We start from the raw sequence: 27014 nt of genomic DNA on the forward strand, positions 1-27014 counted from the left end.
GAAAAGGAAGGAAGAAAAAAGTAAAACAGAACAAAACCATACAACACCGGGTATTCGCTGGTCGTCACCGACCCAACTACTAATCCGGCCCTCACTGACTTATCTATGGGAGAGCGGACGGGATGTCTTGTCTAGATAAGCTCCGGATAAATGTCGGCTATACTAATTCGCTGACTCCGCGGCGCCGTCACTTCGGGACCGTTTTGCGCGGAGGAAACTGATGACCGTAGCTCATTCGTATCTCAGCAGTTGATAAGCCCTGTTTGTGTAACAGACATTTGGCCAGGCGCATTGCTCGGCACATGCTCTGTTCACATCCTCAACAGCGATTTTAACTGGCTTAAAATTCCATTTCTCCTTCCCTTGATGTCCTCAGGACGCTGTCTACCGCCATCAACCCTCGATTGTCTATTGCTTTTTATCTACCGCTTTCTCTGTCCGTAATGTGGCGGGAACACACTACGGCGTCGTCGCCACCCCAACGCCGGGTTCTGCGTGTTAAAGACCGAGACGAAGCAAAGGACAGCGATATGGCAATGGCACAAACGACGACATCGCCTCCCCGGCCCCCTTTACAGCCCTTCCGCCTTCTATCACCGCCGCCAGGATCCTACATCCCTCCAGACCTCTACTTAGGCCCCTCAGAGATCCCGCAAATACACGATTCTGCCGCGCAGCGGTCAGAGACTCGTCGACCTTCAAACCATTTCTCCCGCCGAATCCGTCGCTATCCTCAACCACCACCACCGCGGACAATAGTTCCCGCACCTGAAACCCCACCAAGTACCCAACCAGATGGCCGTCTGGACCTTCTAGGCTTTCGTGGTGAACCATTCCTCTCCGACCTGCTGCTCGACGATTCCCCACCGCCTTTGAAATACGAGAATTTCGTTGCGCCGCTTCTCCGCAAGCTCCCTCAGCATGACCGGAGAATCAATTTTCGCAAGCGTCTGGGCCAGGGCCGCGAAGGTGTCGTCTACAGGGTCTGGTTCGGCTCCGGGCCGCCACATTTCGCGCTTAAGATAGTAAGTTGAAAGCCGCTCCCACCTCTCGAAGAGCAGTATAAACTGACCTGGTGCTTGTTCTGCGTGTGTAGTTTTGGAATACTCGATCGAGCCTGGCTCAGGGCAAAGACACTCGACACTGGCCATTCGTCAACGAGTGCCAGACAGTAGCCCGGATTGAAATGATACGATGGGTTCTAGACCACGCTGAAGGGCCAATAATGGTGAAGCGAAAGATCATGAACGGCGATGATATGCGGCGTAATATGCGGTGTTTTAGCGAGGGGGGTCGAACGCACCCGAATTGTGCCTTCGAGGACGCCGTGCCAATGCCGCCTGCTGACACCGTCGTCCGTTGCCATGGGTGGTTGACGATCCCCCGCGATTCGCTTCCGCCCGATTTCCATCATGCCCGCGAGATGGGCGACCCGGCGTATTACGAGGAAACATCGCACTACTTTGCCTTGGTCTACGATTACGTTCAGCGAAGCCCTCGTGATCGTGAATTCTACGTTATGCAAGAAAATCTTGACTTCTTCTACTACGCAGGCTTCACCTACTGGGATCGGAACCCGAACAACTGGCGAGGCGAGAGGCTAGTGGATTTCGGGGACCTGGCATCGCCGTTTCGGTTCCGCCCGGATTGGCACGGTCCGCCCACCCATTCAACATCGCTGAATTTTTTTGGACGGTTACGGCAGGTCCGGGGCTACGAGACTAGCGCTGGTAGGAGAAAGGCAGGTGAGGAAACCAAGGAGAAGGGGGACGATAAAGAAGCCAAGGACGGGGCCCCGGAGGAAAATATAAGAACTATGAGGAGAGTGGCGAACGATGAAGTGGAAGACAATGACTATAATGCACGGGATAGTAATAGCCTCGTAAACGGGAATAGTATCCACGGGGAGGGGGTGGGGGATGTGTCTCCGAGACGTACCCGATAATGACAGGGTCGAGTAACACTCGATCCTAGTTGGTCCCTTGGATCTATCACGTCTTAGTCCACTGCTCCCCGTTGAAGGATTTCGTGATCTACCCACCCTTGTCTCTTTTGCTCCTTTTATACGGACCACTCGTTTGGTAGGTCGTCCCAATGATGCGGAGCGTAGCACAGGTGACGCAGCGATTGGTCCAGCTTCAGTGGGGATGCGAAAAGTGTATCGCCTCTTCTACCGCCTGCCCGCATGAGCAGCGATGCGCGCGCTTCAGCTGCCTGCCCAGCGGCAAAACGCCCCTTCGGCGACAAATTAGTCCTCTCACAAGCCAGTCCTTAGCCGCCACCCGCCTCCACCAGATGAAGCCCCAAGTTCCGCCAGTCGAACCCGGCCGCCCTCCGAGCCATTTCGTCCACTCGTTCACTCGAGAGACGCACGGCAGATTATCACGAGTCCAGAAGGCGTGCGGGATAAATATATTTCGAAGCTGCACGTTCCTTTGCGTGAACATGCCAAGTCGGCCCCAGCCAATAGTGACGGGCATGGTGGTGTGAATCTGTGCGGTTCGTGACACTTTTCCTACGCCTGCATGTTGGAAGGTGAGAAGACTTAACATCAAGAATAGAGCCACAGCAAAAACGCATATCAGCTGGGCTCTAGGACTAACACATTCTTACTATGCGTGGAAGAGAGAGTCCCGTCTGATCGGTCACTGTCCATCGTGTATATATATCACGCTCCACAGCTCGGATTCTGTTGAACTCTCCCAACAACTTTCTTTTAAACAGCTTTAGCTCGCCCGAGAATCCACTCGTTCCAGTCCATGACTGTTTCCACGATGGCTGAGACCTCCATTGTTGCGTCCCTGGCCCAGTCCAACCCAGCTCTTGATCGTTCGACATTGCGAGGAGGGACAGTCACGAAAATATCTGATGCTGTACATGTCGTGAGCACGACGGAATGGAAGGAGTTCAATTATCACAATCTCTACAACAAGTTCGGCCATATCCTCGAGTCGCGACACCGCATTGCAACTCCTTGCACCCTCTCCCCAAGAGAATCCAAAATCTTTGACGAGGACACTTTCGAGCATCAGGTGCTGAGCAGAGTAATTATCCCATCCGTTAACGATGCTCTTGACGCCACAGCCAAGTTGCTATCCACGCAGTATAGAAGGTCATTCCCAGTTTGGCAAATTCGTCGTGGCGCAATATGTGTGTACGAAAAAGATGCGAAAGCACGAGCCGACTGGGGCCTGGTCAGCGATGACTTCTTCGACAATGTCGGTTACTTTCACAACTTCATGCCTGGGGATAGCAAGATATCGTCCAAGTGGTCCGCAGACGCCATGGGAACCGACGCCGACGATGATCTGGAGGAACACCACTCACTACCAGTTCAACAAGTGGGTGGCTATTGCGACAAGAGCCGATCTCGATATGGCTTCCTCGTCACCGATCAAGATCTCGTTGTCATCGAATTCCGCAGAGATCCTATTGGTCCAGGCATCGCTGGCACTTCGACTCGTGCTCGCGTGGCCCCCGCCGCCCAACAACACCATCGCGGTGGCTCAGTGGAGACCGTGAAAAGTTCGATAACCTTCGCCTCAAGGGCCTCAATAGACACCATCAGAAGTCGGGTGACGGCGATGACCTTGTCCACTGGCGCCCAGTGGTCGGCTTCTTCCTCCAGGCCCTATGAGGATGATGACCTGGGTGACGCAGTCCACTTGAGATATATGACTATCCCCTGGGACGCCGAGGGCAACGGCAAACTAACCGTTCGCTTGGCCCTTTTTTTCCTGGCGGTGATGGCTGCATATGGAGATGGGCAGATTAGCGAGGAATTTTCGGACATTAATTCCTGGTCATTTGGTGATTTCCACAAGCGAATGGATGATAATTCCGGCCGATACCGCCTCTCTGAAGTGGATCGCGCGTCCACGATGCAGAACATCCGGCAGCAGCCGCGGGGCGGTCGCCAGCCCGATGGTCATCACCATGCCGGTGACGGTGACAGTGATTCTGGCGATGACACTGGCAGTGACGATGATAAGAGGCTGTCTTATATGTCTGACCCATACCACATAGAAGGTAATAACAAGTATGTGAGGCGCAGTGTTATATCTTTCGGTGCCCAGGGGCCCTTTTACCACGACACGGACGGGAGCCGTCGCTCGATCGGGGAGGGCCAGCTTCTCTATGATAGAAAGCAGAACGAATGGGGCTATTATATGCGCGGCGGTCGGTGGGTGGTTGCAAAGACGCCGACCCAAGATCACGGGCCACGGTCGTCAGGGGGTGGTGGTGAATGCAGCAGCAGACAGGGGAAGCACGCCAGGACGGAGTCGACCGATCCGGGTGCAGGTCCGGGGTCGAAGAGGGGAAGAGGCGGGCGCTGAGTCATTGGTCATTTGAATTTCTGACGGACATTTGGTTTATCTCTGCTTACTAAATCTCAAATGCTTTTTGTTTCTCTTTTTTTTTTTTCCCCCTTTTTTTTTTCCCCCTTTTTTTTTTTTCCCCCTTTTTTTTTTCCTTTTTTTTTTCCTTTTTTTTTTTTTTTTTTTTTAGAGACAGGTTTAGCAAGTCCGTTTTTTTTAGTTGGATTCCGGTCGTGATCGCCCCCGGGTCGGGGTCAGGGTCGAAAGGCGTGGACAAGGTCGGGATCAATTAAACCTATATTCCGTGGGAGGCAACCCAATCCTACCTGGATCCTGGTCGGGAATGGATAAGGCTATCCACAGGCTGTAGGAAGAGCTGGAGAGGCGTGCGTAGTTCGTATATTGCGTTGTAGGAAGATACGAAACAGCTGCTTGTACACTAGTCAAATTGATCCGTTGATTGGCGAACGTATCTAAGGCTGAAAGACGACCCTTTAAAAAAAAAAAAAAAAAAAAAAAAAAAAAAAAGAGGTGATCGTAGGCGGCTGGCGCCGGCTGCAAAAATAGCGCCCTAGTTGGAAGAGTACCGGTATTTGTACGGCCCCTGTTTTATCTCAGCACCCCTGTTCATTATTTGCTGTCCACTCAATCTATTTTAGGAAGGTTACGCGACCGCGTGCATAAGCAAGATCTTAACCGTGAACATTACGTACCTATAACTATGGGGTGACCCAATCCCTTACCAGGGGGTCATATTCCTTCCCCTTCCCCCGAAAAGAACAAGGCAAACCATATAAAACGAAAGTTCAAGACGAGTTACCGAGAAACCTCGCAGGTGATTAGACCATAGGCGCCGGACTGAGGGGCATAGACCTCGGCATCGGCGCCAGTATTCTTGAGGCCCTTGTGCCAGCTGAGGTCGATTTCGAAGTAGTGGTTATTGGGAAGAGCGTAGCTGACGGACCGTGTCTCCGGGACCGCGGCGAGGATCTGCTCGCACATTTTGTACATGGTATTCTGGACGCTGGGGCTATTATCCTCGGCAAAAGTCTTCAGGGTGATGGCACGCGCAGCCTCCCAGGCGGCATCGAAACGGGCGGCGGAACCCTGGACGGCTGGGAGCCCAGCAGGGAAGGACCAGGTCCAGGAAGCGTCCACATTAGTGGAGAGGATGCGGTCCCAGGTCTCGGGGAGGGTGGTGTACTCGTCGCGGACGAAACCGTGGAAGGCGGACCCCGTGGACTTGAGGACGGCGAGCTTCTGGATGCCGCTGGTAAGGCGGACGCCCTCTTGGCGGGAAACGCGGCCCTCGACGATGCGGGTATCCTCGCCGTCACGGAGGAAGGAGTGCGGGTGCGGGCGGCCGTCGACGTCGAGGCGGGTCCAGCGGTGGACGACGACGCGGATGTTGGCGGCATGGATGTGAGCGTATGTGTCGAGGAAGTGGGTGCCTAGGATGGAGGCATATAGCTCTGGCGGGTTGACCGGGTGCTCCTTGGCCTTGATGTAGATGGTGTTCTTGATGGAGTCGGTGGCGACAACGACGGAGTTGTCGGCGACGGTATACGAGGTCTCGATGGAACCTTCGAGGAGGCAACATACGGTCATTTCCGTGACGACATGTCGGCCGCCCTCTTCCTTGGATACCTTGAAGACGCGGACATTGTCCTTGCCATAACGGGCCGAGGCGAGCGAAGGCATTGTTGAGAATTGAGATACCGATAGCTGAGATCAGGATTCGAGCCAGAAAGGAAAATGGTCTCAAGTCAGGTATAAAGGAGGTGGGTCACTGCCTGAGTATCGCTTTGGGGAGATGGTGAGATTCAGGGGTCTGCCTTGACGAGTGATGAGCACGAAATAATAACGAGGACGTGGTCAGACGGACAGAGAATAAGAGGAGCTTGAAATCGAACTACCTATTGACGTTGAAAAGTATAATTAAAGAGAAGAAGATGAGGGATAAAGGGGTGGATGGAGTCTTCACCGTCGAGACGGTGTACTACCTCGATATATAGTTTTCTTGTAGAGAACGAGCTTGCTTGACCTGAAGGTAAACCATATTGGACGACACGGTGACGATAGAGCTGAGTTGAGCTAGGTTCGGTGTATCCAATGGGGTTGTCAGACGCGGGGCTTCGGGAGACGCAACGGGGCGGTGGTCTCACCAAGGTACGTGCCTCGCGCCGGAGCCCGCCGATAGCCATCAGAGGATATGCCCACCACAGGGGGGTTCCGTAGATCGCTCATGGATTGGTACTCCGCACCTTTGTTGCGTAGACGGATACCTACCTATTCGTAGGTGATACATCCGTCTACATGGGTGGGGATCGGGCTTCATTGTCTCGTTCTCTTCCATTGTGCCAGTACTGCCGTCGTGCTTTTTAAGGGAGACATATTCCACAGGTCTGACTCAACCCATTATAGGAATAGGTTGGTTCATTTTCCTTTACCACTTTGGTATCATTTCGATTAGAAGTTATCTCCATGGAAGGTACCAAGGTTCTGCTGATATGACACCGCCATGTCATGATATGTGCGTACCATCGGCGCAGGCAGGTAACCCGAGGAATGATCTGCATCAATTACAGGCTTGACCTCCTTATTACAGGCTTGACCTCCTTAGGAATCGCTGGACACTGATAGTTATTTGACTATAGCCCAGTTGAGCATCCTACCGTTTGGGCATTTAAATTACCTACTCGGGCGTGTACGAATACGAATTGGCAAAACGGGGACACTGCGGCTTCGGAAAAGCGTAGTGAAGTCGTTCGTATGTGCAGAGAGTACCTACAAAACCTCGCAGCCTGAAGCCGAGAAGTATCTAGCAAGTCACTTTCCGTTCTACCAGTACCTGCTCTGTATTGATCAAATGATACGTACATGGTATTTCCAAGAAACCCAAGGAAGAATGGATAAGGTGATGCCAAAGATTCAAATTCATTTGTCTCTCGTCACTAGAAAGAAAGCAGCTTCAATGACCTGGAAAGTTTCTGTAGGGACTCGATGGATTCCCTTCCATCTTGGGAGGCGGAGTATAAGCCACTAAAACTTCCACTGTGGCTGACGAACACTCGGACCACCCCAATCAGCCTGTTGGTTCCCAGTGGGAGGGGAGATCCACAAATGACAAATGCTCACAAGCAACCTGCTGGGTTATCGACTTCCACCAAGTTGCAGTAAAACTGCAATAGCAACACCGACAACCAATAGCCTTACCCTTTAGCGATCTGAATCGTGCTGATTACCCCAACCTGTTCCCTGTTCCAACTCACCTGCCCGCACGTTGGCGATCTGGGACGACATCCCTTTGGTATGGGCTATCGTTTATTGTCTGGTCTCTCTTCCTAGCCTTCAGCCTACCCTACAGCTTGCTCCACCTTTTCTGTGCTCTCTCAAGCATCCCTGCGCGCCTCCATTTCCGCCTTCACCTCCGCTCCCACGTCCGCTCTCCTCGACGAGGTCGACTGCTCAATCGTCCGGCAGCCATTCTGCCAATCTGATACCGATTAGACACACCTGACGAGCTTGATCGCCCTTTCACACCTACACCGAAGCCCACGAGGCACTGTTACATTGCACCATCGCATCTGCGGCCGAATCTTGCGAGCGGGACTCGACCGGACGAAACCCCTCTCTCCCCCCGGCGGGGAACTTCCCTACACACCCGACATTACTCCACATCTCGAAAAAAACAGCTGCCCGAATGCCACGTTCTTGGAAGCCCAAAAAGAAGCTGCGGAAACCCTAGAGAGGTTTTGCCGCCATGCTGGGCGCATCCCGGGAGAAGGGACATCCCCCTCCGCAGCAGTCTACCTCGGCCACATCCTCCCGCCCAAGTTTTGATCGAGATGGAAGCTCTTCGGGCAATCTCAAGCTCCCCGGGGGATCTGCCGGCCATGGCGCCGTCGGCCCCAGGAGCGTCGCTGCTTCCCCCCTCGGCTTTGCGCCTCGTGGTTCCTCACTCAACCCGTCCATGGCCCCCGGCAGCTTCAGTTCCGAGCTGCGCAGCCAGATGAATGCATCCCGTGCTGGGTCTCGCCTCGAAACGTATGGCGGCGAACGAATCGACGACGACGACGACTCCATGACCGCCGAACAAACCCTCAAGAACCTGCGGGAAGAACTCACTCGTGAATATAAAATCAAGGAAGGGAGCGAAAACATGCTGGAGGCGCTGAACTCCAAGAAGGCCAAGCAGACCAAGGACCAGAGGTCACGGGTGGAGGCCGAACTCGTCACCTCCAACAACAAGATCAAAACCCTCCGTCAGATGATAGCCGATGTTCAGAGGATCAGGGACACCCCCGCTACGCCCTCCAAAGGCCGCGCCGGCGATCCTTGGCCCAACATCCTGCGCTCGCCGCCGAGTATCGCGCGAAGTGGTGCCGGGTCCGACTATGACGATTATTCCGAACAGTCTCCCACTTTTACCCTGGCCGAGACCCTCCAGGCTCTGGAAGTCGAGGGCCTCAGCCCAGAATACTATGTCAGCAGAGCGAACAGTCTTGTGGAGCTGCTGAAGAGGCATCCGACCCTAAAGTACGACCTGGTATGGTCCGTCTTTGGATTGCGCATGCAGGTGATGCTCCTGAGCGAGGCCCGCGAGGTGGTTGCTGCCGGCTACCGCATGGTCCGCTATGCGATTTCCGATGTGTCCTCTCTGAAGAAGATTAGAGAACTCAATACGGATTATCTAGCGATAACGTGGGTGCCACACCCGTCTTGGATGGTTTTTTGGTCAGTTCAGTTTGGATCAGGGCTAACCCGGGGTGCAGGTCGCTGATTAAAGATCGAAAGGCGGATCTAGAACGAGAGCAGGCCCTCAAGTTTGTGCGTGCCTTCCTGGAAGTGAAAGGAGGGGTCCAGCAAATCTCGAGGGCCGTGGTCCGGGCCATCGCTGCCGTTGCCGCACAGGTTGACGACAGACTGAGGCCAATGTGCCTTCAGACCCTCGCCGAGCTGCTCATACGAGACCCGGGGCTGGTCGTCGCGTCGGGCGGCCTACCCCCCATCTCCGAGGCCCTCATTGAAGGGTCTTACAAGTCTCCCGACACGCTTGCCTCGTCTTTCATGTTTCTCCTCGACAATCCGGAGAAGAGAAAGTATCTACGCGCCGGCTATGATCTGGAGGTCTTGTTTACGGCCTTTACGGATGTTACGCTCGCAAACGAAAGCCTTCTCAAGCAAAACTCGCGAGCCATCGCCACGGTGCTCAAAAGCTGGTCTGGTCTGATGGTCTTGGGGATGCACGATTTCCGTGCAATCAAGTCTCTTGTTAGAAGCATGGTCCTGCCCCATCCGTTGATCAAAGAGACCGTCATCGACCTCCTCTTCGCTCTCCTCCGCATCAAACCCCCTTCTTGGGCCTCCTCGTTCCTTGCCGGCCGCCGGCTCACGACGTATGGGAGGGTGGCTAGTCTTAAGTCGATTTCCACCGCCACCACCACGACATCCACCGGCTCGGGGGGCCCGACGCACGAGGACGATACCATTGAAGAGCAAACTTTCCTTGACCATTATACGGCGTTGCTTCTGGCTGTACTGATCAAAGCCGACCTTCTCCCGAACCTGCTCCACGTTGCGCGAAGCAGCGAAGCGCAGCTAACGAGGAAGACGTGCCTACTGATTGGCGAGGTCCTCAAGCTGGCCAGCAGGTTGCTGCCCCCGTCGTGGAGCACCACGCTACCGTTACTCCCCGAGCTCTTTGCTGCGGCGACGCAGTTCAAGGATGATGATAGGTTCATCTCCTCGGGCATCGTTTACCAGATCAGCTCCGTGAGCAAGACCCTGTATAGGACATCAGACGCCTCGTCGAGCATCGGGTCAGCGTCGGTGGACAATCTGAACCTCCTTAACGAGGAGCATCAGAAGAGCAACCCTGGGGTGGTCATCCACGACACAGTCTTCCGGCAGCTGCTGGTGGACTCCAACGTCCTGAACAGCTCCAACTACCTCAAGTGGAATTGGGACACGATCCTCAAGATGATTGACGGACCGCTGCAGAATGGCAAGAGACTTGAGGAGACGATAAAGGTGTCCAAATTCATGAATCGCATCATGAGTTTCTACCGGCCGTTTAAGAACCGGTTTTCCGACCTCACGAGCAACAAGAACACGCAAAAGTACGTTAGAGCCGGCTGTGCGTTGATGCACACGTTACTCCAATCGCCCGAGGGAGTGAAGTTCTTGCAGGACAGCAAGTTGCTCCGGCAGTTGGCCGAATGCCTGGCCCAATGCGACCCAGTGAGTATTTGCGCCCATGATTCTAGCCTTGTCGACGGTGATCACATGCTTTGGATCTTTTTCCCCTTTTTTTTCCTTTTTTTTTGCGCTGACACTCTCGTAGAGCAGCGGCCTGACTTCGTCTGATCCCATCTTCGCACCCGGTCGACTCCAGACCACGCTCTCCGCCGGGTATTTCCCCATGTTGGGCATCCTCAGTAGCGATCCCAAGGGTCAGGAGCTCTTGCAGCGCTGGAGGATGTTCAACATGATGTACCACATCATGTCGCACAAGCAACGCCCGGACCTGATCAAGCTGCTTCTGACCAACTTTGACTATAGTGTCCCGGGCCACACACGCGTGCTTATAGAACAAGCGCTGACGGCTGGGACGAGGGACATCCGCATCATGGCAACCAAGATCCTGCGCAAGTACGCGACTCGGCCGTTCAACGACAATATGCGAGACCACGACAAGGTCGACTGGAAATGGGCCATTAAGAGGCTGGTCGATCAACTGTACGACCCTGACGTCGAGGTCTGCCGGACGGCTGTGCAGATCCTCGAGAAGGCATGTAATAAGAAGGCGTACCTCGAGTATGTCGTGCAGTGCCGCCCCGCCATGGATCACCTAGGCGAGCTGAGCGCGCCGCTGCTTCTCCGTTTCTTGTCAAGTTCCAGCGGCTATCATTATCTCGATGGCCTCGATTATATCAGCAATGAGATGGATGATTGGTTTCTGGGGAGGAATGACTCGTACGTCGACCTGATCGAGACGAGTCTTGCCAAGGCTTTCTTCGATAACCCAGACGAGCACCAGGGCCGCATCAGCATGTTGGATCAGAGGGAGGCCGAGGCCATGGAGCCGGAGAGCCACCTCCCGCCGCACTTCTACCGAGAGCTCGCACGCACGGAGGAAGGGTGCAAGATGCTGCGGGAGAAGGGGCATTTTACCGACTTTGCGAACGTGATACGAGACCACGGCATGCAGTCGGCGGATGCCGAGCTGCTGCTCAAAGTGAAGGGAGCCATGTGGGCCGTCGGCAATGTGGGGTCCATGGAGCTTGGGGCGCCGTTCATCGAGTCCTGCGACGTGGTCGAGAACATTGTCCGGATCGCACAGGAGCACGAAGTCATGAGCCTCCGGGGGACAGCGTTTTTTGTGCTGGGTCTCATTTCCCGGTCGGTCCATGGGTTGGAGATCCTGTCGGAGTGCGGGTGGGAGGCGAACCTGAACCGGAGGGGCCACTCGTTCGGCTTCTGCATTCCGAGCGACCTGTCCAAGTTCTTCTCTTTCGTCCCTTGGAAGCACACGATCGCCGCTTCTATCCAACTTCCGGATACGCAGAAGACCATCCTGACCCCTCCGCCTCCGATGGCGGCGCGTCCTCCCCTCGAAAAGGGGGATATGCCCCCCCCTCACGACGAAGCCGCTGTCAACAAGATGATTATCGACTTGGTCGTGGACCTCAGTAACGTCATCATTTACAAGCGGGCGATTACCGAACTGAAGCAGATCAAGCAGAACAATGCGGCGGGGTTCAGCAATCCCAAGTTGTTCAAGAGGGTCATGGCCATGCTCGAGTACAACCACTACCGGTTGCCTATCAGGCGGATGGTGATAGAGTTGTTCGACAAGAGCGTGCTGCGGAGCATCGTGTTCGAAGAGGATGGCGACGACGACAAAGACGATCCTACATATCCCGGGCAGATGATTGAAGAGGGCGAGGAAAGAGAGGAGGGAAGGATCAGGCAATCGGATGAGGATGAAGGCAACGCTTCGTCTTCCAGCGACGAGGTACGGACGGAGCGTCAACGGAGCGTCTCTGATGTAGCCGAAGCGTCGATGGACGCGCACATGGGCCATGGGTCCAGGAAGGGCGGCCGTGCCGAACGTCACCGGAGCATCTCAGACCCGGCTGAGTTTGACGCGGACGGCGGACATGGAATGGTAAACACCAGTGGGTGGGACAGCGAGTCATCTTCTTCGGGGGAGGAAGGGGAGAGGAAGGAGAGGCAGAGGAGTATCTCGGATCCGGCGGATCTTGAAAAGGACACCCGAGCGCGGAACGGCCGGCTGTCGAACGGAGCTTCCGGGGCTCCCAGCCCGTCTCTGAACTCGAACAGGGGCAGGTGAAAGGGTTCGTGTAGGGCTGGGGCGACTGGCCAGTGCTGTACCATACCCTGATGACAGGCATTTGCAGGCGGGTTTCCTGCATTTTCCCGGTCTAACTTGCCAGTGATTGCATGGGAGGGCGCATATTCGGGGGCCGAGAGAGGTGACGGGATCCTTATATTTTTCTTTTGTTTATTTGGTTTCCTGGGTTGTTAAAACTGGGAGCCGTTTGGCGGGATTGGATGGGAGCCGCGCTGGACAAGATGAAGTCTCGGATGTTTAGGGACGAGACTTGCGCGACCAGATCTTTTGTATTTCCACGATATTTTAGCGACGATCCATCTTGGGGAAATGGATATCTTCTGGTTACACGGGGCTTTGGTCATTTCGTTTTTTATCTCGTTGGTAGGGAAAAGGGGACGGGTTGGGGGAAAGGGGAGTTTAGAGGCACCGTGCCATGTTTTATCGACTGCGAAATGAAGCAGGCAGTTGTAGTTACCCAGGATATACTGAATTGGGGTTGTCTCCAACTAACGATGTCCGCCTTTTGTAACGTCCATGTGAAGTCATATGGAAGTACTGGGAATTATTATTATTTCAAGAGACGAAAAAAAGAAAAGAAAAAAAATCCCCCCCCCCCACCCCCTTCTGTATTTTCTTGTCCGATTTTTCTCCACTTTGAGATGTCGCCGAGTCCGGAGATTCAGAATCACAGTACGAAGTACCTAATGATTACAGGACGGCCGTGGGTAACTCAGCATCGGTGCGGTGTCGCTTTGAGGGGCTCTAATATATAAGTTACGTCAGTTTCAACTTCTCAACATTGGCATCTTGGCCTCCAGTATCCACGCCATTTCTTATGGGAATCCGAATTCAGCCTCACAACTCGTCAAAAACACCGTGAATAATACATCGTCACAATGGGCCAGCCTGGAAGAGTGCTGGTAATCGCCGGGTCCGACAACTCGGGCGGGGCGTGAGTGTGACTTTTTCAATGCATTTTCTTCCCCCCCCCCCCCCTCCCTTTTATTAAAAAAAAAAAGCCATTGGCTTGCTCACGAGAGAGTCCGTCGCCAGCTGGAGGATGCAATGTTAACTGTCATCCCAGAGGCCTCGAAGCTGACCAGAAAGTCATTGCCGCTCATGGATGCTACGCGCAGACGGCAACGACGGCTCTGACTGCTCAGGATACCAATGGCGTTTACGACGTCCATCATGTGCCGGGGGAGTTTCTGGCCAAGCTGATCAAGCTGTGTGTCGAGGATGTCGGGGTCGATGTGGCCAAGACGGGTGAGTTCTCTTCCCTTGTCCCGTTTCCCGTGAGTAGAGGCAACGGGTCTATGCTCAACCTCATCGAACCATACGGATCCTTTTGGGATATTTGACACTGGTGCGGCTCGTCGGGGGATCGACTTGTAAAACCAACTGACACAACCAAAAAGGCATGCTCGCCTCGGTGGAAACCATCAAAGTGGTTGCCGAGGGCATCAAAAAGTACAACCTGAAGAAAGTGGTCGTCGACCCCGTCATGATCGCCACCAGCGGCGCCGAGCTCCTCCGCCGCGACGCAGTCCGCGAGCTCATCTCAGAACTCCTCCCGTATGCGACCATCCTTACCCCCAATGTCCCCGAGGCCCGGCTTCTCCTCTCCGAGGCGGGGCAGTCGCCACCGGAGGTCCGGAGCGTCGAGGACCTCGAGACGCTCGGACGCGCGGCTCGGAGCTTGGGTCCCGAGTGGGTGCTCGTCAAGGGCGGCCACACGCCCATGACGTCCAAGGGGAAGATTGCAGAGAAGGACGACGAGAGGGAGATTGTTGTAGATGTGCTGTGCGGACCTGGAGACACCGTCCTGTCCATCGAGACTCCGTTCCAGGGGACGAGAAATACCCATGGGACTGGCTGTTCCTTGGCCTGTGAGTCACCTCTCTATGTTTTAATTTATTTTTCCTTTTTCTATCATTCTCTTTTCATTGCCTTCTCTCTCTTTCTGGGCACCTTCGTTTGATGAACTGGCTTGGGGACAAGTGCCTAACACGTATATTAAGCGGCCATCGCATCGAACCTGGCCAATGGGCTAGATGTCATCGACTCCGTCAAGAAGGGTGTCTACTACATTGAGGCGAGCATTCGTACCGCCCCTGGCTTTGGGACCGGTCATGGACCCCTGAACCATTTCCATTCGACTTACCAGCTCCCCTTTGCACCGTGAGTAATCTTTGCGGGAGTCTTATTTCTTCCCCCCCCCCCTTCCTTCTTTTGTTTGCCTCGAAAAGGCTATTATACTCACCATCTTCATCCAGGGGACGCTTCGTCGACTATCTACTCGACCGTCCAGATGTCAAGGATGTATTCAAGACGTTCGTGTATCACCCGTTCGTTATGGCCATGGGAGACGGCACGCTTCCCCTAGAGTCGTTCAAGGGCTACTTGATTCAGGACTACCTGTACCTCGTGCGTTTTCTCCTGTCTCACTCTCCTTGTCTTTCTCTTTTGCCCCTCTGCCTCGCTGCAAAACATCTCGGCCAACTGAGACTGTTCACAGGTCCATTTCGCTCGCGCCAACGCTCTGGCCGCCTACAAGGCCAAGCAGATAGATGATGTGGTAGCGGGAACCAAGCTCGTGCAACACATCGTGCACGAGATGAAGCTGCACATCGACTACTGTTCCCAGTTCGGCATCACGGTGGCGGAAATCGAGGCGACCGAGGAGCACCAGGCCTGCACGGCCTACACACGGTACGTGCTGGATGTCGGGCAAAGCGAGGGATGGTTCGCCCTGATGGTGGCCCTGGCGCCCTGCATCCTCGGGTACGGCGCCGTCGGGAAGCAACTGCACGCCGACCCGGCGACGGTGCGCGATGGGAACACCTTCTGGCCTTGGATCGAGAACTACGTCGCCGAAGATTACGTCTCCGCCGTCCGGACGAGTTCCGAGTTGATGGAGAGACACGCCAGCTCCCTATCCCCTTCTGGTTTGGAGCAGATGGTCAAGATCTTTATCCATGCTACTAAGGTGCGTCCCACCCTTTTTCTCTTCAAAAACCCTTTCGCTATTCCTTTGACATGTCCCACTTGCTTCACCTTTCCGTCTCTCTCCCAAACCAAGGCAATGTCGTGGATCGACTGACAAGAAGAAATGATAGATGGAGATTGGCTTCTGGGAAATGTTCCCCCATAAATAATGCTGGATGCTTCAGGGAATGTTCTCTGAGTGACATCTGTAGCTGCAGCACTGTTGATGAAGCAGGACATGAAGAACGACAGCGGAGGTAGATGATCTTATTTATCCGTGACATGGGCCGAAGTAGAAGCCTGTATCGGTCGACGAAAGGAAAAGGACCAGTAAACGTAAACAATATTAAAGAGAGAAGTGAACATCACAGCCTTCCATCATGTTTATACCGGCAGGGACACATAATGCGAAGTGGATTACTGAGTACCTAGAGAGGACATGTTCTACGTGTAGCAACCATTTTTTCTTGCATTTTTTCTTCTTTTCTTCTTTTCCTTCCTCCCTCGCCACCTGAGTCGAAAACCAGACTTCACGCGCGAAAAAAAGCGATTACTAAGCAGATGTGCCTTTTTGCCACAAGGCGAACTAGCCCATTGTAGTAAGGTGGCTTCATACTAACTTCCAGGCTGCGGCGCCGGACGCGCTTGCTTTGTCTTTTTTTTTTTTTTTTTTCTGCCGGGCGGGCAAAAGACCATAACAAGAAAAGGAGGAAAAAATTTCCTTAGCCCAACACAAAGCAAGGTCTTCAAGGTCGCCTCCTTCCTGCCTTACACAAACCTCCCTCCCTCACCTACTTCTTCTACCGCATCTCACTCCTCCTTCCATCCACCCTTTTCCCTCCCATCCTTTCTTCTCCCGTCTTCATCATCGCGAGATATCTCGTTTACTCAATTTTCCAACGGAATTTTGCTTCTGCTACGCATAGCTATTCCACGACACTCTCTTGACCCTTCTCCGTTTTATCGTCTCCCCTGCGCCTCATTGCGCACCTGGAGTCAGTTCGGTGCAATCGCAACACTCACAACAACAACGAAGTCATAAACACTACACAGCCAACATGTCTTACGGCGGAGGCTACGGAGGTGGTGGTTACGGCGGCGGTGGTGGCTACGGCGGCGGTCGCGGAGGCTACGGCGGTCGCCATGATCGTGACCGCGGCGACGACCGCAATGGATACGGCGGACACTCTAACGGGTAAGTTTCTTCTGTTTTCTCTCGTTTGCAGTTATTGCACTTTCCAAACCTGCCCTGGGCCTACTCTGTTGCGTTCGTTGCCATCAATAGATGGTCGCAGCAATAGTTTCTCCATCAATCATCCATCACTCTCACATCTCTATCTACTCGATTATCATTATATCCTATGGTAACTTGGAAATTGACGCGACTAACATCTCAACAGCTACGGCGGCGGCGGCGGCTATGGAGGTGGTCACGGAGGTGGCTACGGCGGAGGTGGTTACGGTGGCGGTGGTGATCGGATGAGCAATCTCGGTGCCGGTCTTCAGAAGCAAAGTTGGGGTATGTGTCCTGTCGTCTGATTTCTAGCCTTGATTCTCTGCTAACAAGCCCTTTTCATCCAGATCTTGATACCCTTCCCAAATTCGAAAAGTCATTCTACAAGGAGCACTCGGACGTTGCTAGCCGCAGCCCGGCTGAGATCGACGCCTTCCGGAAGAAGCACCAGATGACTGTTGCTGGCAACGATGTGCCTAAGCCCGTGGAGACTTTCGACGAGGCCAACTTCCCTCGCTATGTCATTGACGAAGTCAAGGCCCAGGGCTTCCCCGCCCCCACAGCTATCCAGTCCCAAGGCTGGCCCATGGCTCTTTCTGGTCGCGACGTCGTCGGTATTGCCGAGACGGGTTCCGGAAAGACTTTGACCTACTGCTTGCCCGCCATCGTCCACATTAATGCGCAACCGCTGTTGGCGCCCGGCGATGGTCCCATCGTTCTCGTGCTAGCCCCGACTCGTGAGTTGGCGGTTCAGATCCAGCAGGAGATTACCAAGTTTGGCAAGTCCTCTCGTATTCGCAACACCTGCGTCTACGGCGGTGTCCCCAAGGGCCCCCAGATTCGGGATCTTTCCAGGGGTGTGGAGGTGTGTATCGCCACACCGGGTCGTCTCATCGATATGTTGGAAGCCGGCAAGACCAACCTTCGCCGCGTCACATACCTCGTACTCGACGAGGCCGATCGTATGTTGGACATGGGTTTCGAGCCGCAGATTCGCAAGATCATCAGTCAGATTCGCCCTGATCGTCAGACACTCATGTGGTCGGCGACATGGCCCAAGGAGGTTCGCTCTCTTGCTGGCGACTTCCTCACCGACTTCATCCAAGTCAACATTGGTTCCATGGATCTTGCCGCGAATCACCGCATCACCCAGATTGTCGAGGTCGTGTCCGAGAGCGAAAAGCGGGACCGCATGATCAAACACCTAGAGAAAGTCATGGAGAACAAGGAAAACAAGGTTCTCATTTTCGTCGGCACTAAGCGCGTTGCTGACGACATCACTCGCTTCCTTCGCCAGGACGGCTGGCCCGCACTCTGTACGTTTGCTGCACAGCATCCCCTTGCTTTGTCTTGCTCCCAAGTGGTATCGACCTTGCTAACCTAACCCTCTTTTCCCAGCAATTCATGGCGACAAGCAACAGAACGAGCGTGACTGGGTCCTCGACCAGTTCAAGACGGGCAAGAGCCCTATCATGGTGGCGACCGATGTAGCGTCGCGTGGTATCGGTGAGTATCTACGCCATCCTCCCCCTGCCTCCCCCACTCCATGGCAACTTCCAGCAACCACTTGCTGTGCTTTACTCTCTTGTCTAGGGGCTCTGTTCATTGCGCATTATTGCCTGGTATCCTCGTGCCTGCTCGGTTCTCAAATGTGTGGAGTCTTGGTCCGCAGTGTAGCCACCCATTTGCTATACTCGTTGGTCGGCCTTCGTGCCGCCCTCCCTGCTCATGGTACAAGTGTGGACTTGACATTGTTTGATCGCGTCAAGTGGTCTCCTCCAAGATTCCTCCCGCCTGAGGACCCCGGTGCACTGAAACTTCCATGGATGGCATGTGGACGCATACAGACAGCCCTGTCGATGCCTCAAAGAGTTCAAAGTCACAGCTCGATATACTTAGCTGTCATCTTTGGTTCCCTGCTGGGACGTTGCTATATCCCGCCGTGATTTATGCTAACCCTTTCTGCTAAGATGTCCGCAACATCACTCATGTCTTGAACTACGACTACCCCAACAACTCGGAGGATTACATCCACCGTATCGGCCGTACTGGTCGTGCTGGTGCCAAGGGCACCGCCATCACCTTCTTCACTACTGACAGTGAGTTATCCCAGCCCTGTCCTACTTTGTTCCGTTTATGTGCACCGTCACTGACAGTCCGACTCTAGACGCGAAGCAGGCCCGTGATCTTGTCAATGTGTTGAGGGAAGCCCGTCAGGAGATTGACCCTCGTCTTGCTGAGATGACCCGCTTTGGTGGTGGTGGTGGCGGTGGCCGCTACGGCGGCTGGCGCGGCGGGCGTGGTGGCGGCGGCGGCCGAAGTACGTTTAGAAGATGATACCCTACCTTGGAGACAGTGGAGAGAGCCTGTTTCTGACTGGTTTTGCAGACAATGCGAATAACATGCCTGTGGGCAGCCGCCGTTGGTAAACAAAGTCGCCCGGCCCATATCGGATCGATCGGTCAACTCGGCCGTTGACCTTCGTTTTGTCTCCCTCGTCCCATCTTCATTGCAAATTGTTCGTCTGGCACAATCGGCGTTATTAGACAGGCTGGTCTAGATTTGGAAGGTATTCGTCACGCGTAAAAAGGGGACTCATGTTTCGTCTGCATCGTCAGACGCCCTCCGTCTTTGATTGTTTTCTTCGGTATTCGATTTTTCTCTTTTTATTCCAGTACTGTCCCTCGGGTACTACCTCGCAGTACATATCCTGTGGTTTGCTGGACGAGGCTAGGATAATCGCATTTCAGGCAGGAGTCAGGAAGACGTCCTATGATGCCTCAAGGTCCCCCCGCAGGCATTATAATGCCCACGGAGTAGAGGCAACGTCAAGGAAAAGAGGGACGTGCCTAGTTACGGTGATGGAGGAGCTGATCGTATCATTCCATAGACTATTGTACTCGGGGGCCCGTATAGTTGCTCGGGTAGTAATGCACTTTTTTGTTCAGGGAAAAAAGCCCCATCAATCTTGTGACTCTGCTTTGCCTGTCTGGCCTGTCCATAGGGCTGGTATTCGTATATTGGAAGCCGGCTTAAGTCTGCCTTAGCCCTAAGCACCTAAGACGCCACCGACGATCATGTGGAGGGAAGGCTTCGGCTTCGTTATATACGAACACCCTTGGGGAGATGTTTCTCGTGCCGGTCAGAAGCTACGATACGGGCCAACTAATAGAAGGTCTGAGTTATGAGGGTGAAGACGACGGAAATTGATAGGGACTGTGGTGGGTGTAGAGATATTTGGTACCTAGGGATGAGTACAAGGAGAGGCGTATCGAGCCAAAGCATTCCTTCTACCTCGCGTCGGGACAGACTCCAAGCAGCATTTACGGCGCTGAGACTTGGTTTCCTGTTTTCTCAGAGATATAAAGAGATTCTATCACGAATCGGATTGTGTGACCAGTGCATACTTTAATGATAGATTGGCCAACGATGACCACTCTGTCCTTGCCAGGGGTTTGTTCACATGAGACGGATGTCTGTCTATATTGTATCGACGCGAAGCTATCACGGCCAGGGGCGGCTCTCCGACCTACGGAGTACATGCAGCTGCGTCCAGAGGCGAGGCACCTATAAAGTAATCAGAGCCAACATTTGTGGCCAATCCAGCAGCATCGCCCACGCGGCTGATGCCATACCAATGCAGAAGACGCATATTCATTCGCCATTCATTGTTTCTTGTTGATCTGTAATTACGTTGTAACGACAATGTAGAACATGCACCAACACAAGCGGGATGCGTTTGTCTGTGTGACGAGTAACTGCAGAATCACCAGGACATGCCGTAAGCTGAGAGGAGCGAGGCCGAGACAAAGTCTAATGTGTACATATATATGTACGAGGTAAGCATAAGCATAAGTGTCTTGTTCGTTTATTCGTTTGGACCTCTGACGATGGATTGATTATTCTACACTAGGAGAATGGGGTTGAAGATCAGTGTGACGGCGCGGTACATGATGGATAGTACGTCAGGGCGCGGGCTTGAGTCGGGAAAGGTTAGCCTTGCTCGCCCACATCCCGTACAACGTACAACGTACTGATACGTTGTACCGATGGGCGTAAGAAGTACATTGTACCTAGTACGTTGTATAAGGTAGAGGAAGAGACCGACTGTACAACGTACGCGGTACCTCCATAAAGGTCACAGGGGTAAGGTAATGGAGTGATGCCACTAATGCAGGTAGATGAGAGATGCAGATGGCGCCTGGTTCAGGCGAGTTTTGTGAACTGTGATGGGAAGGATAGGATAGCCCTGCATTTTTTTGGTCAGGGGTTTCGTGACCCTTATCACCATCCCCTTCCCTGTACATGTAGGCTACGTACGCACTTCGCAGCATTGGCTTGCTATCGTGTCCGATGCGGTGGGATACAAAGGTTGCTTTCACCAAATTATGTGATGTGATGGGCAAGTTGACAAGCAGGTCAAAGAGGGGGATTTGTTTCTCCCCATCCTTGTTCAGTTCCCGGACGTCTTTCCAAGGGCACTCACCGTCTCTTTGCTCCTTTCTCCCACCCCCCTCCCCTTCTGAAAGCCCATGTCCTCGGTTCAACTTTTCCTTGCACCCAGTCTTCCCATTTATCTCGAGTTGATTCTGATTCATTATTATCCTGTTATTTGTCATAATTATCCCGTATTTGTTTCCTCGAGGCCGTTTCCCCGAGAGCTGAACAGAACAAGGTTGGCACCAAGGATATTCCTTTTGACCGTGGCCGGCTAATCAAGCGAAAGAAAAAGTGGGGACGGTCTCGACGACCCCACCTTTTGTTTTTCTTTTCTTTTTTTCCATTCATTACATATTTTCCTGGACACCACTCTGGAAGAATAGGGTTGTGCGCTTTCCCCATCCGGGCATCGGTCATGGGAGGGAAGGGGTTGGTTTAAAAGATCACGGTCTCAAGGGGCGAGGGGGTGTCGTTTTACTACCCACGACTGCTGATGATGAGGGTTCTGCTTCTCTGAGGACCGAGGAGGGCACCAAGAGGAAAGAAAGACCGAGTTGACAACCAAAAAAACGTACATGATTGATTTCCTTTACTGTATGTATGTCGTAAATGATTGCACTGTATGCATGTAGTTTCTGCGTCGTAGTGTGTAGCGGACGTTGAGCGGCTTGGACTTGGCCTCGGCGTTACATTTCGTTGCACGTATCATGTTTGTTCGTCGGTCCATGGCGACGGTGCAAAATTACCCGGGACAGCAACGTCGTGGCTCACACTTTTTCTTCCTCTTTTAGATGCTGCTGGAAGAAAAGAGAGAATATAGACAAGAACCCCTGTGCCTGAGACCGAAGGGCTGGTTAAATCTGGCGATCCTCAAGCCTTTGCCTACTCGGGACAACTCGAGACATAGCGTCGCCGCCAGGTTTGTTCGTCGGCCGGCCGGTCGCCTGTCAGTTGCTCGTCACACCCGCGCGCCGTTCGTGTCGTCCCAGCCGCCGCGATGGGTAGCCTGGCTGATTACGTTGTACGAAGTACGTTGCATGTTGTGGCAATTGGCTGACTAAGATTTTTCTTTTTTTTTTCTGTCTTTCGTCTTCTTTTCTTTACGAAATAAGAAAAAAAAAAAAAAAGAGAGGGAGAAAATAATCGGAGAGAAAGGAAGACAAAAGACAGGGAAAGGGCAAAGAGCAAGAGAAATGAAAGATATCCGGATGTCTCCATGTTCCCTGTGTAGGTTGTTCTCTTAAAGATCACCCACACCAGTATCGTTGTACATGGTTTCGCAAAACATAGGTATGCCGCGCTCCCTGCGCCAGAGGAGAGGAAAACGCGTTAATGTTGCGTCTGGATAGAAATGACAATTCTCATATTCTCGTCTTCCGCGCTTTGTGCCGGTGTTGTCGACAAGTGTAGGATATTGCCCTCCCTGCAACGTAGTGTACATATGTACAGCGTACAACGTAATTACATTGTACGTTGTATGTCGCGCCGTGGTGGCCCCCAAACTTCCCCAAAGCGATGCGACGTTAGCACCAGCAAGCGGGTGATCTGTTGCAAGGATCGATCACGCACCTCGACAGGGGCCTGGGAACCCAACTCCCATGCTAGCTAGAAGGTAATTAGCCCGCCGCGTCCCAACGACACCACAGACTTGGCCCACGGGTGCTCTGCAACTAGCGTCAAAAACGACATCCTAATTACAATCTTGGCTACTTTGCGCACAAGCCCTCGTCATCCTCATAGCAAGCCGAGCCAATTGTCTTTCCCCTTGATTTTGTGAGTACAAACTCAAAGTCCAACCTGGCAATGACTTTTGGGTACGAAGTGATGGAAGAAATAAATGATGCTATAAACGCAAGTAGACCTTGCTTTTCCAAGTTCATGTCATGGTTAGAGTTTAGGACTGCGAAGTGAGATGGCCGAGAATACCGCACCGTGCCCAACGAAACACCCTGCTCTGCTTGCGGGAGTGGTTCTCGGTTTTTCGACGCGAGACAACCATCGCGCCGTGTCGTTAGAACAGGATGGCGTGAGAACCTGCTACTTTCGGCTCGGAGCGAAGAGGGCAGAAAGGGATCCTGCGCTTATAGGTATACAACGCACTTGTACTCATACGACAACAGGCACTGATGTACATACTAGTTGGCCGTAGGTTAGCTTCGCGACGGATGACCGTTCCTGAAGCTACTTCGGACACTACGATGCAGTCGTTGCGCTGATTGCCGATATGTGGGGAAGTGACCAGAGAAAACGTATGTACCATTTCCTAGAGCGCCACCTATTGGATGTCGGACACATGGGGGACGGACGGCGGGACATTATCATAGCGGTCACCGGACTCTCAGTACAACGTACGTTGTACGTTGTAATGCCACAGGGGGTTGTCGTTTGGGAGCACCAGGGGCATTGGGATTTTGGATGCAGGTATGTAATTGAGTCTAGGCGCTGCCTTGCCGTGTCACGGGGGCATTTTCGGAACATACCTCATAATACGACGTACGTTGCATGTAAATTAAGTACATGGTGACATCTCATCTGAATCCTGATCCATCGAGTACCTACAGCATATGGGAATCTATGAGGCATCGCAGGGAAGTCCGGGTCGGTAATCTTTCCGATTTGGCCCGGCCAAACTCGGCCTCAAGACTACTTAGTTAGTCCCCGAGAAAATCGTCCTTCTAGCGCCCATCGGCATCTCCTCGGGTTTTCGCACTAAAAGGCCCGCATGGAGAGTCTGTCATGTGCCTGTATTCTCTGGTACGTTGTACTCGGTGGTTACTTTGTCTTTCATTCATGAGAAGATGGAGGGCATGTAATTACATAATACGTTGTACGCACTGAGTGTCAAAGCATGAGGGGTTTCACGGATGCGTCTTTGACTGGGGATGAGATGTTATAGGCCAGCGACTATACAATACATTTCGTAAGTATTGGATAGAGAGTGGGGAAGTAAAATAATGTCTCAGTTGCCCCCCTCCAAACGTCTCCTCTCCTCTACGGGCAACCATTCAGGTGGGTGTGGAGGCCCAGGCCCCCGCAGCTGATTGGGCGAATCATGTCTCTTATTGGTTGGTTAACCTTGGCAGTGCGAGTCTGCCTGCGAACGCTCTTCACTTGGGGAGTCCCTGGCAGTAGCTTCAGAACTAGGATCGCTCCAGCCGCGATCATATCAATCGTACACTACAACTGTACGTTGTATTACCCCAATGGCAGGTGAACAAAGACTGTTACAGTTTCCGGTTGTCGGCTTCGGAGACGGCGTAAGACTCGACTAGCGTGTGGGGCGGTATCGAAGGGCTAGTACAACTACACGTCGTTGTAAGAGAAGGAGCACGGCTGGGGTATTGCTAGCACGTACATGAGGTACATTGGACAACGTACTGTTTCTTGGACTTGTCTGGGGATTTTGGCCCCAGCTTTACAATGCCGAGTGCGCTCTTGGTAAAATCCGACACTCGAAATGATGCCAAATTTCGGGCCATGGCCTGCTGACGGACTACACTAAGGTAGCCTCGGTCCGCAATTATGGCACCCTCGGCAGTCGCGCCTCTGAGGGGTTATCGGTGGGGGTCACCTCTTGACCGCCGAACATGAAAAGAAGAAACAAATGCTGCATCGCATATAATGCCTCTGCGACCACTGGGTACGTCTCCTTCGAGGTCTCCTTCGCTGAAATGGCGGATTTTTTTTGGCTGGGTGGGTCCATGTTTCTCGTCCAAGGTCGTGATCCGTTCACAGTGTCAATGGCATCTGCGTCTGGGTGGCTGACCCTCCTATCTACGTTGTAGGCCAACCGCTTTGTTTCGTTTGAACAGGGGGACCCCTGTCCTTCGGCCTTAACGGCAACCTTTTAAATGGAGAAGGACGCTTGAATCCCACGTTCCCCCTGGCATGGGCCTCTGCGAACAAGGGTAGGCGCTGACCGCTTCATGGTCTCATGACTCGGTGCGTCAGGGACATGCGGCATATCCAATTCTCATGTGTCGTGTCGGGTGGCTGGTGATACCAGGCCCCCGGGGATTGGACAGCCAGGACTCGAAGACATGTCTCCTACACGTGTTCAATATGCGCGTGTCGCCACTTGTCCTTGGCTGTGCTGCATCAAGAAACCCAATGAGTCAGCATATCAAATCGCAGTGCTGTTCGCAGAGTTTGAGCGGGCGTCGGGTGACAACGAGTACGTTGTACGTTGTCGTAGGGAGAAAACTAACAACAACGAAAGATGTTCAGTTATCACGCTATTCGTGATATGTTTGATAATCGTCGCGCACGGTCGTTAGCTGTCGAAAGACTGGATTTCTCCGGAAGATTACGTTGTATCCCTGGGAGGGAGGAAGCGGGGAAATGATGATCGATCGAAACGCGGTTCTCGTTGTCCAAAAGTGGAAACCTGAATATGTACGTTGTATGCGCATTCAGAGAGATTCCCTGCCGCCTTTGGGATGGATATCTATGGCAACTCCTGGGTTTCCTACTATCTTTCTAAATCCCACCCCACCCCCTCTCCCCATTGCTGATTTGCCCTCGCTACCTGCTACTGGATAGTCGGTAATAATCCGTGTGCAAGACAATTTGTACGAATGCATCACCTGTGCATGGGTACGTTGTACGTTGTATAGGTAATATTATTGCAATATATTGAGAGGCCGTATGGATATCATACGTCTTGGTATTTCACATACGAAGTATACGTGTACATACACAGCAGACGAGGTGAAGGCGGAGAGAGACAAAACTTATAGTATTGACTGGCATGCAATGCAATGGAAGGCGCTTAGAAAGTCGTCCTCCCGCGAAGACGACACCAGCACCAGCTGAAGATCTTCACAAGTTGAGTTGCTATATTCATCGCGGCTACGCGCCTATCAGCTACTAAAAAGTGCCATGCGTCCGCCCTTCTGGGGTAATGAGGCGATGTTAGTGTCTATCTAACCCGACAATTTGGGTCGTTGGACGCCCTAGGGATGTCCGGCGCGATAGATTACACCAGCGACTGCTTGCTATGCTTAAGAGCCCCTAACCGCCAACCAGAGTATTGGGTCTTGACCAAGCTTTTGTTTAGCGCACTTCAAGTTGTTCGGGCTTTTCCCCTTCTTTTTTCCCTCTTTTTTTTGTTCTGTCCTATTATAAACCTTTCGAGCATCGAACAGCGGGGAAAGACGGACGACGGCCGACGCTGGGTATGTGGGATGAGCATATGTACGTACATACACGTATATACAGAGCCCGAGGCTTGTTCTGACTGCATCGACAGTAACACCATCTGTTGGTCGAAAAGCGCGGTACAGTGATACCGTAGAATCTCATTAATACAGCGTACAACGTAAATACGTATTTGCGTTAATGACGTAGCGTTTCTGGCTCCCGTAAGCCCTCAATATCCAACACAGTAACTCGGAGGACTCGGAAGAAGGGATGGATGTCTGGTACGTACAACGTACTTACAACGTAGTCATTAACATTGAGCCACTACGACGTACAACGTACATCAGAACTCGTAAAGAATAGCGAGATATGGGAGATGGTTGCTTCAGGTTATGTCGGGGAAGAGGGTCATCCGCCAAAGCGGTATGGCGTAGATACGGATATGGTCCTGGCGCAGCCGCTTTGGCGCGGGCGAAGAGAGAGACTCTCTGCCGTTTCCTACCATGCTGGTTATGGTCATGAGATGGAA

At 53.0% G+C, this 27014-nt stretch overlaps 8 protein-coding genes across 8 annotated transcripts; 5 read left to right on the plus strand and 3 right to left on the minus strand.

Moving 5' to 3' along the window:
• The first annotated feature begins 258 nt into the window (after nt 1-258).
• Nucleotides 259-2056, plus strand: ACRALDRAFT_1073437 (uncharacterized protein). Its single transcript, XM_071018099.1, has 2 exons — nt 259-1025; nt 1097-2056. Exons 1-2 carry the CDS (start codon nt 444-446, stop codon nt 1943-1945), a joined length of 1431 nt encoding a protein of 476 aa, XP_070879930.1. The 5' UTR covers nt 259-443; the 3' UTR covers nt 1946-2056.
• Nucleotides 2057-2728: 672 nt separating this feature from the next.
• ACRALDRAFT_2051014 (uncharacterized protein) lies at nt 2729-4425 on the plus strand. Its single transcript, XM_071021597.1, has one exon. It carries the CDS (start codon nt 2760-2762, stop codon nt 4335-4337), a length of 1578 nt encoding a protein of 525 aa, XP_070879931.1. The 5' UTR covers nt 2729-2759; the 3' UTR covers nt 4338-4425.
• A 710-nt stretch (nt 4426-5135) lies between these two features.
• Nucleotides 5136-6020, minus strand: ACRALDRAFT_1026988 (uncharacterized protein; the record flags this gene model as incomplete). The annotated part of the gene is made up of 1 exon (XM_071014805.1): nt 5136-6020. The coding sequence occupies one exon, from the start codon at nt 6018-6020 to the stop codon at nt 5136-5138; it is 885 nt and encodes a 294-aa protein (XP_070879932.1).
• Nucleotides 6021-8082: 2062 nt separating this feature from the next.
• Nucleotides 8083-13183, plus strand: ACRALDRAFT_1078558 (uncharacterized protein; the record flags this gene model as incomplete). Its single annotated transcript, XM_071018788.1, has 3 exons — nt 8083-9023; nt 9095-10562; nt 10666-13183. The coding sequence occupies 3 exons, from the start codon at nt 8083-8085 to the stop codon at nt 12676-12678; spliced, it is 4422 nt and encodes a 1473-aa protein (XP_070879933.1). The 3' UTR covers nt 12679-13183.
• A 284-nt stretch (nt 13184-13467) lies between these two features.
• ACRALDRAFT_2131177 (uncharacterized protein) lies at nt 13468-16139 on the plus strand. Its single transcript, XM_071024011.1, has 7 exons — nt 13468-13633; nt 13766-13947; nt 14100-14570; nt 14703-14862; nt 14958-15108; nt 15200-15670; nt 15801-16139. The coding sequence occupies exons 1-7, from the start codon at nt 13578-13580 to the stop codon at nt 15837-15839; spliced, it is 1530 nt and encodes a 509-aa protein (XP_070879934.1). The 5' UTR covers nt 13468-13577; the 3' UTR covers nt 15840-16139.
• A 269-nt stretch (nt 16140-16408) lies between these two features.
• ACRALDRAFT_1059357 (uncharacterized protein) lies at nt 16409-19873 on the plus strand. The gene is made up of 6 exons (XM_071016019.1): nt 16409-16864; nt 17070-17188; nt 17251-18219; nt 18302-18409; nt 18874-19002; nt 19071-19873. Exons 1-6 carry the CDS (start codon nt 16728-16730, stop codon nt 19238-19240), a joined length of 1632 nt encoding a protein of 543 aa, XP_070879935.1. The 5' UTR covers nt 16409-16727; the 3' UTR covers nt 19241-19873.
• Nucleotides 19874-22301: 2428 nt separating this feature from the next.
• On the minus strand, nt 22302-25442 carry ACRALDRAFT_205217 (uncharacterized protein; the record flags this gene model as incomplete). The annotated part of the gene is made up of 24 exons (XM_071021639.1): nt 22302-22400; nt 22505-22566; nt 22601-22888; nt 22913-22924; nt 22988-23013; nt 23063-23208; nt 23275-23390; nt 23444-23606; nt 23637-23678; nt 23716-23778; nt 23824-23870; nt 23899-23979; nt 24054-24124; nt 24175-24213; nt 24259-24301; nt 24346-24453; nt 24485-24492; nt 24572-24611; nt 24653-24687; nt 24722-24828; nt 24873-25136; nt 25220-25258; nt 25283-25390; nt 25422-25442. 24 exons carry the CDS (start codon nt 25440-25442, stop codon nt 22302-22304), a joined length of 2028 nt encoding a protein of 675 aa, XP_070879936.1.
• Nucleotides 25443-25466: 24 nt separating this feature from the next.
• On the minus strand, nt 25467-26189 carry ACRALDRAFT_205216 (uncharacterized protein; the record flags this gene model as incomplete). The annotated part of the gene is made up of 6 exons (XM_071021638.1): nt 25467-25546; nt 25612-25768; nt 25834-25843; nt 25910-25929; nt 26004-26088; nt 26146-26189. 6 exons carry the CDS (start codon nt 26187-26189, stop codon nt 25467-25469), a joined length of 396 nt encoding a protein of 131 aa, XP_070879937.1.
• Between the last annotated feature and the right edge of the window lie 825 nt (nt 26190-27014).

The sequence above is a fragment of the Sodiomyces alcalophilus genome (genome assembly GCF_042370955.1).
Source record: "Sodiomyces alcalophilus JCM 7366 unplaced genomic scaffold ACRALscaffold_1, whole genome shotgun sequence".
Classification (NCBI taxonomy): domain Eukaryota; kingdom Fungi; phylum Ascomycota; class Sordariomycetes; order Glomerellales; family Plectosphaerellaceae; genus Sodiomyces; species Sodiomyces alcalophilus.

Coding starts and splice junctions, on each gene's coding strand:
- ACRALDRAFT_1073437 (XM_071018099.1), top strand. CDS start 444: ATGTGGCGGGAACACACTACGGCGTCGTCGCCACCCCAACGCCGGGTT. Junction 1,026..1,096: donor CACATTTCGCGCTTAAGATA/GTAAGTTGAAAG, acceptor CTGCGTGTGTAG/TTTTGGAATACTCGATCGAG.
- ACRALDRAFT_1059357 (XM_071016019.1), top strand. CDS start 16,728: ATGTCTTACGGCGGAGGCTACGGAGGTGGTGGTTACGGCGGCGGTGGT. Junction 17,189..17,250: donor TCTTCAGAAGCAAAGTTGGG/GTATGTGTCCTG, acceptor CTTTTCATCCAG/ATCTTGATACCCTTCCCAAA. Junction 18,220..18,301: donor GGACGGCTGGCCCGCACTCT/GTACGTTTGCTG, acceptor CTCTTTTCCCAG/CAATTCATGGCGACAAGCAA.
- ACRALDRAFT_2131177 (XM_071024011.1), top strand. CDS start 13,578: ATGGGCCAGCCTGGAAGAGTGCTGGTAATCGCCGGGTCCGACAACTCG. Junction 14,571..14,702: donor GACTGGCTGTTCCTTGGCCT/GTGAGTCACCTC, acceptor ACGTATATTAAG/CGGCCATCGCATCGAACCTG. Junction 14,863..14,957: donor TACCAGCTCCCCTTTGCACC/GTGAGTAATCTT, acceptor ATCTTCATCCAG/GGGACGCTTCGTCGACTATC.
- ACRALDRAFT_2051014 (XM_071021597.1), top strand. CDS start 2,760: ATGACTGTTTCCACGATGGCTGAGACCTCCATTGTTGCGTCCCTGGCC.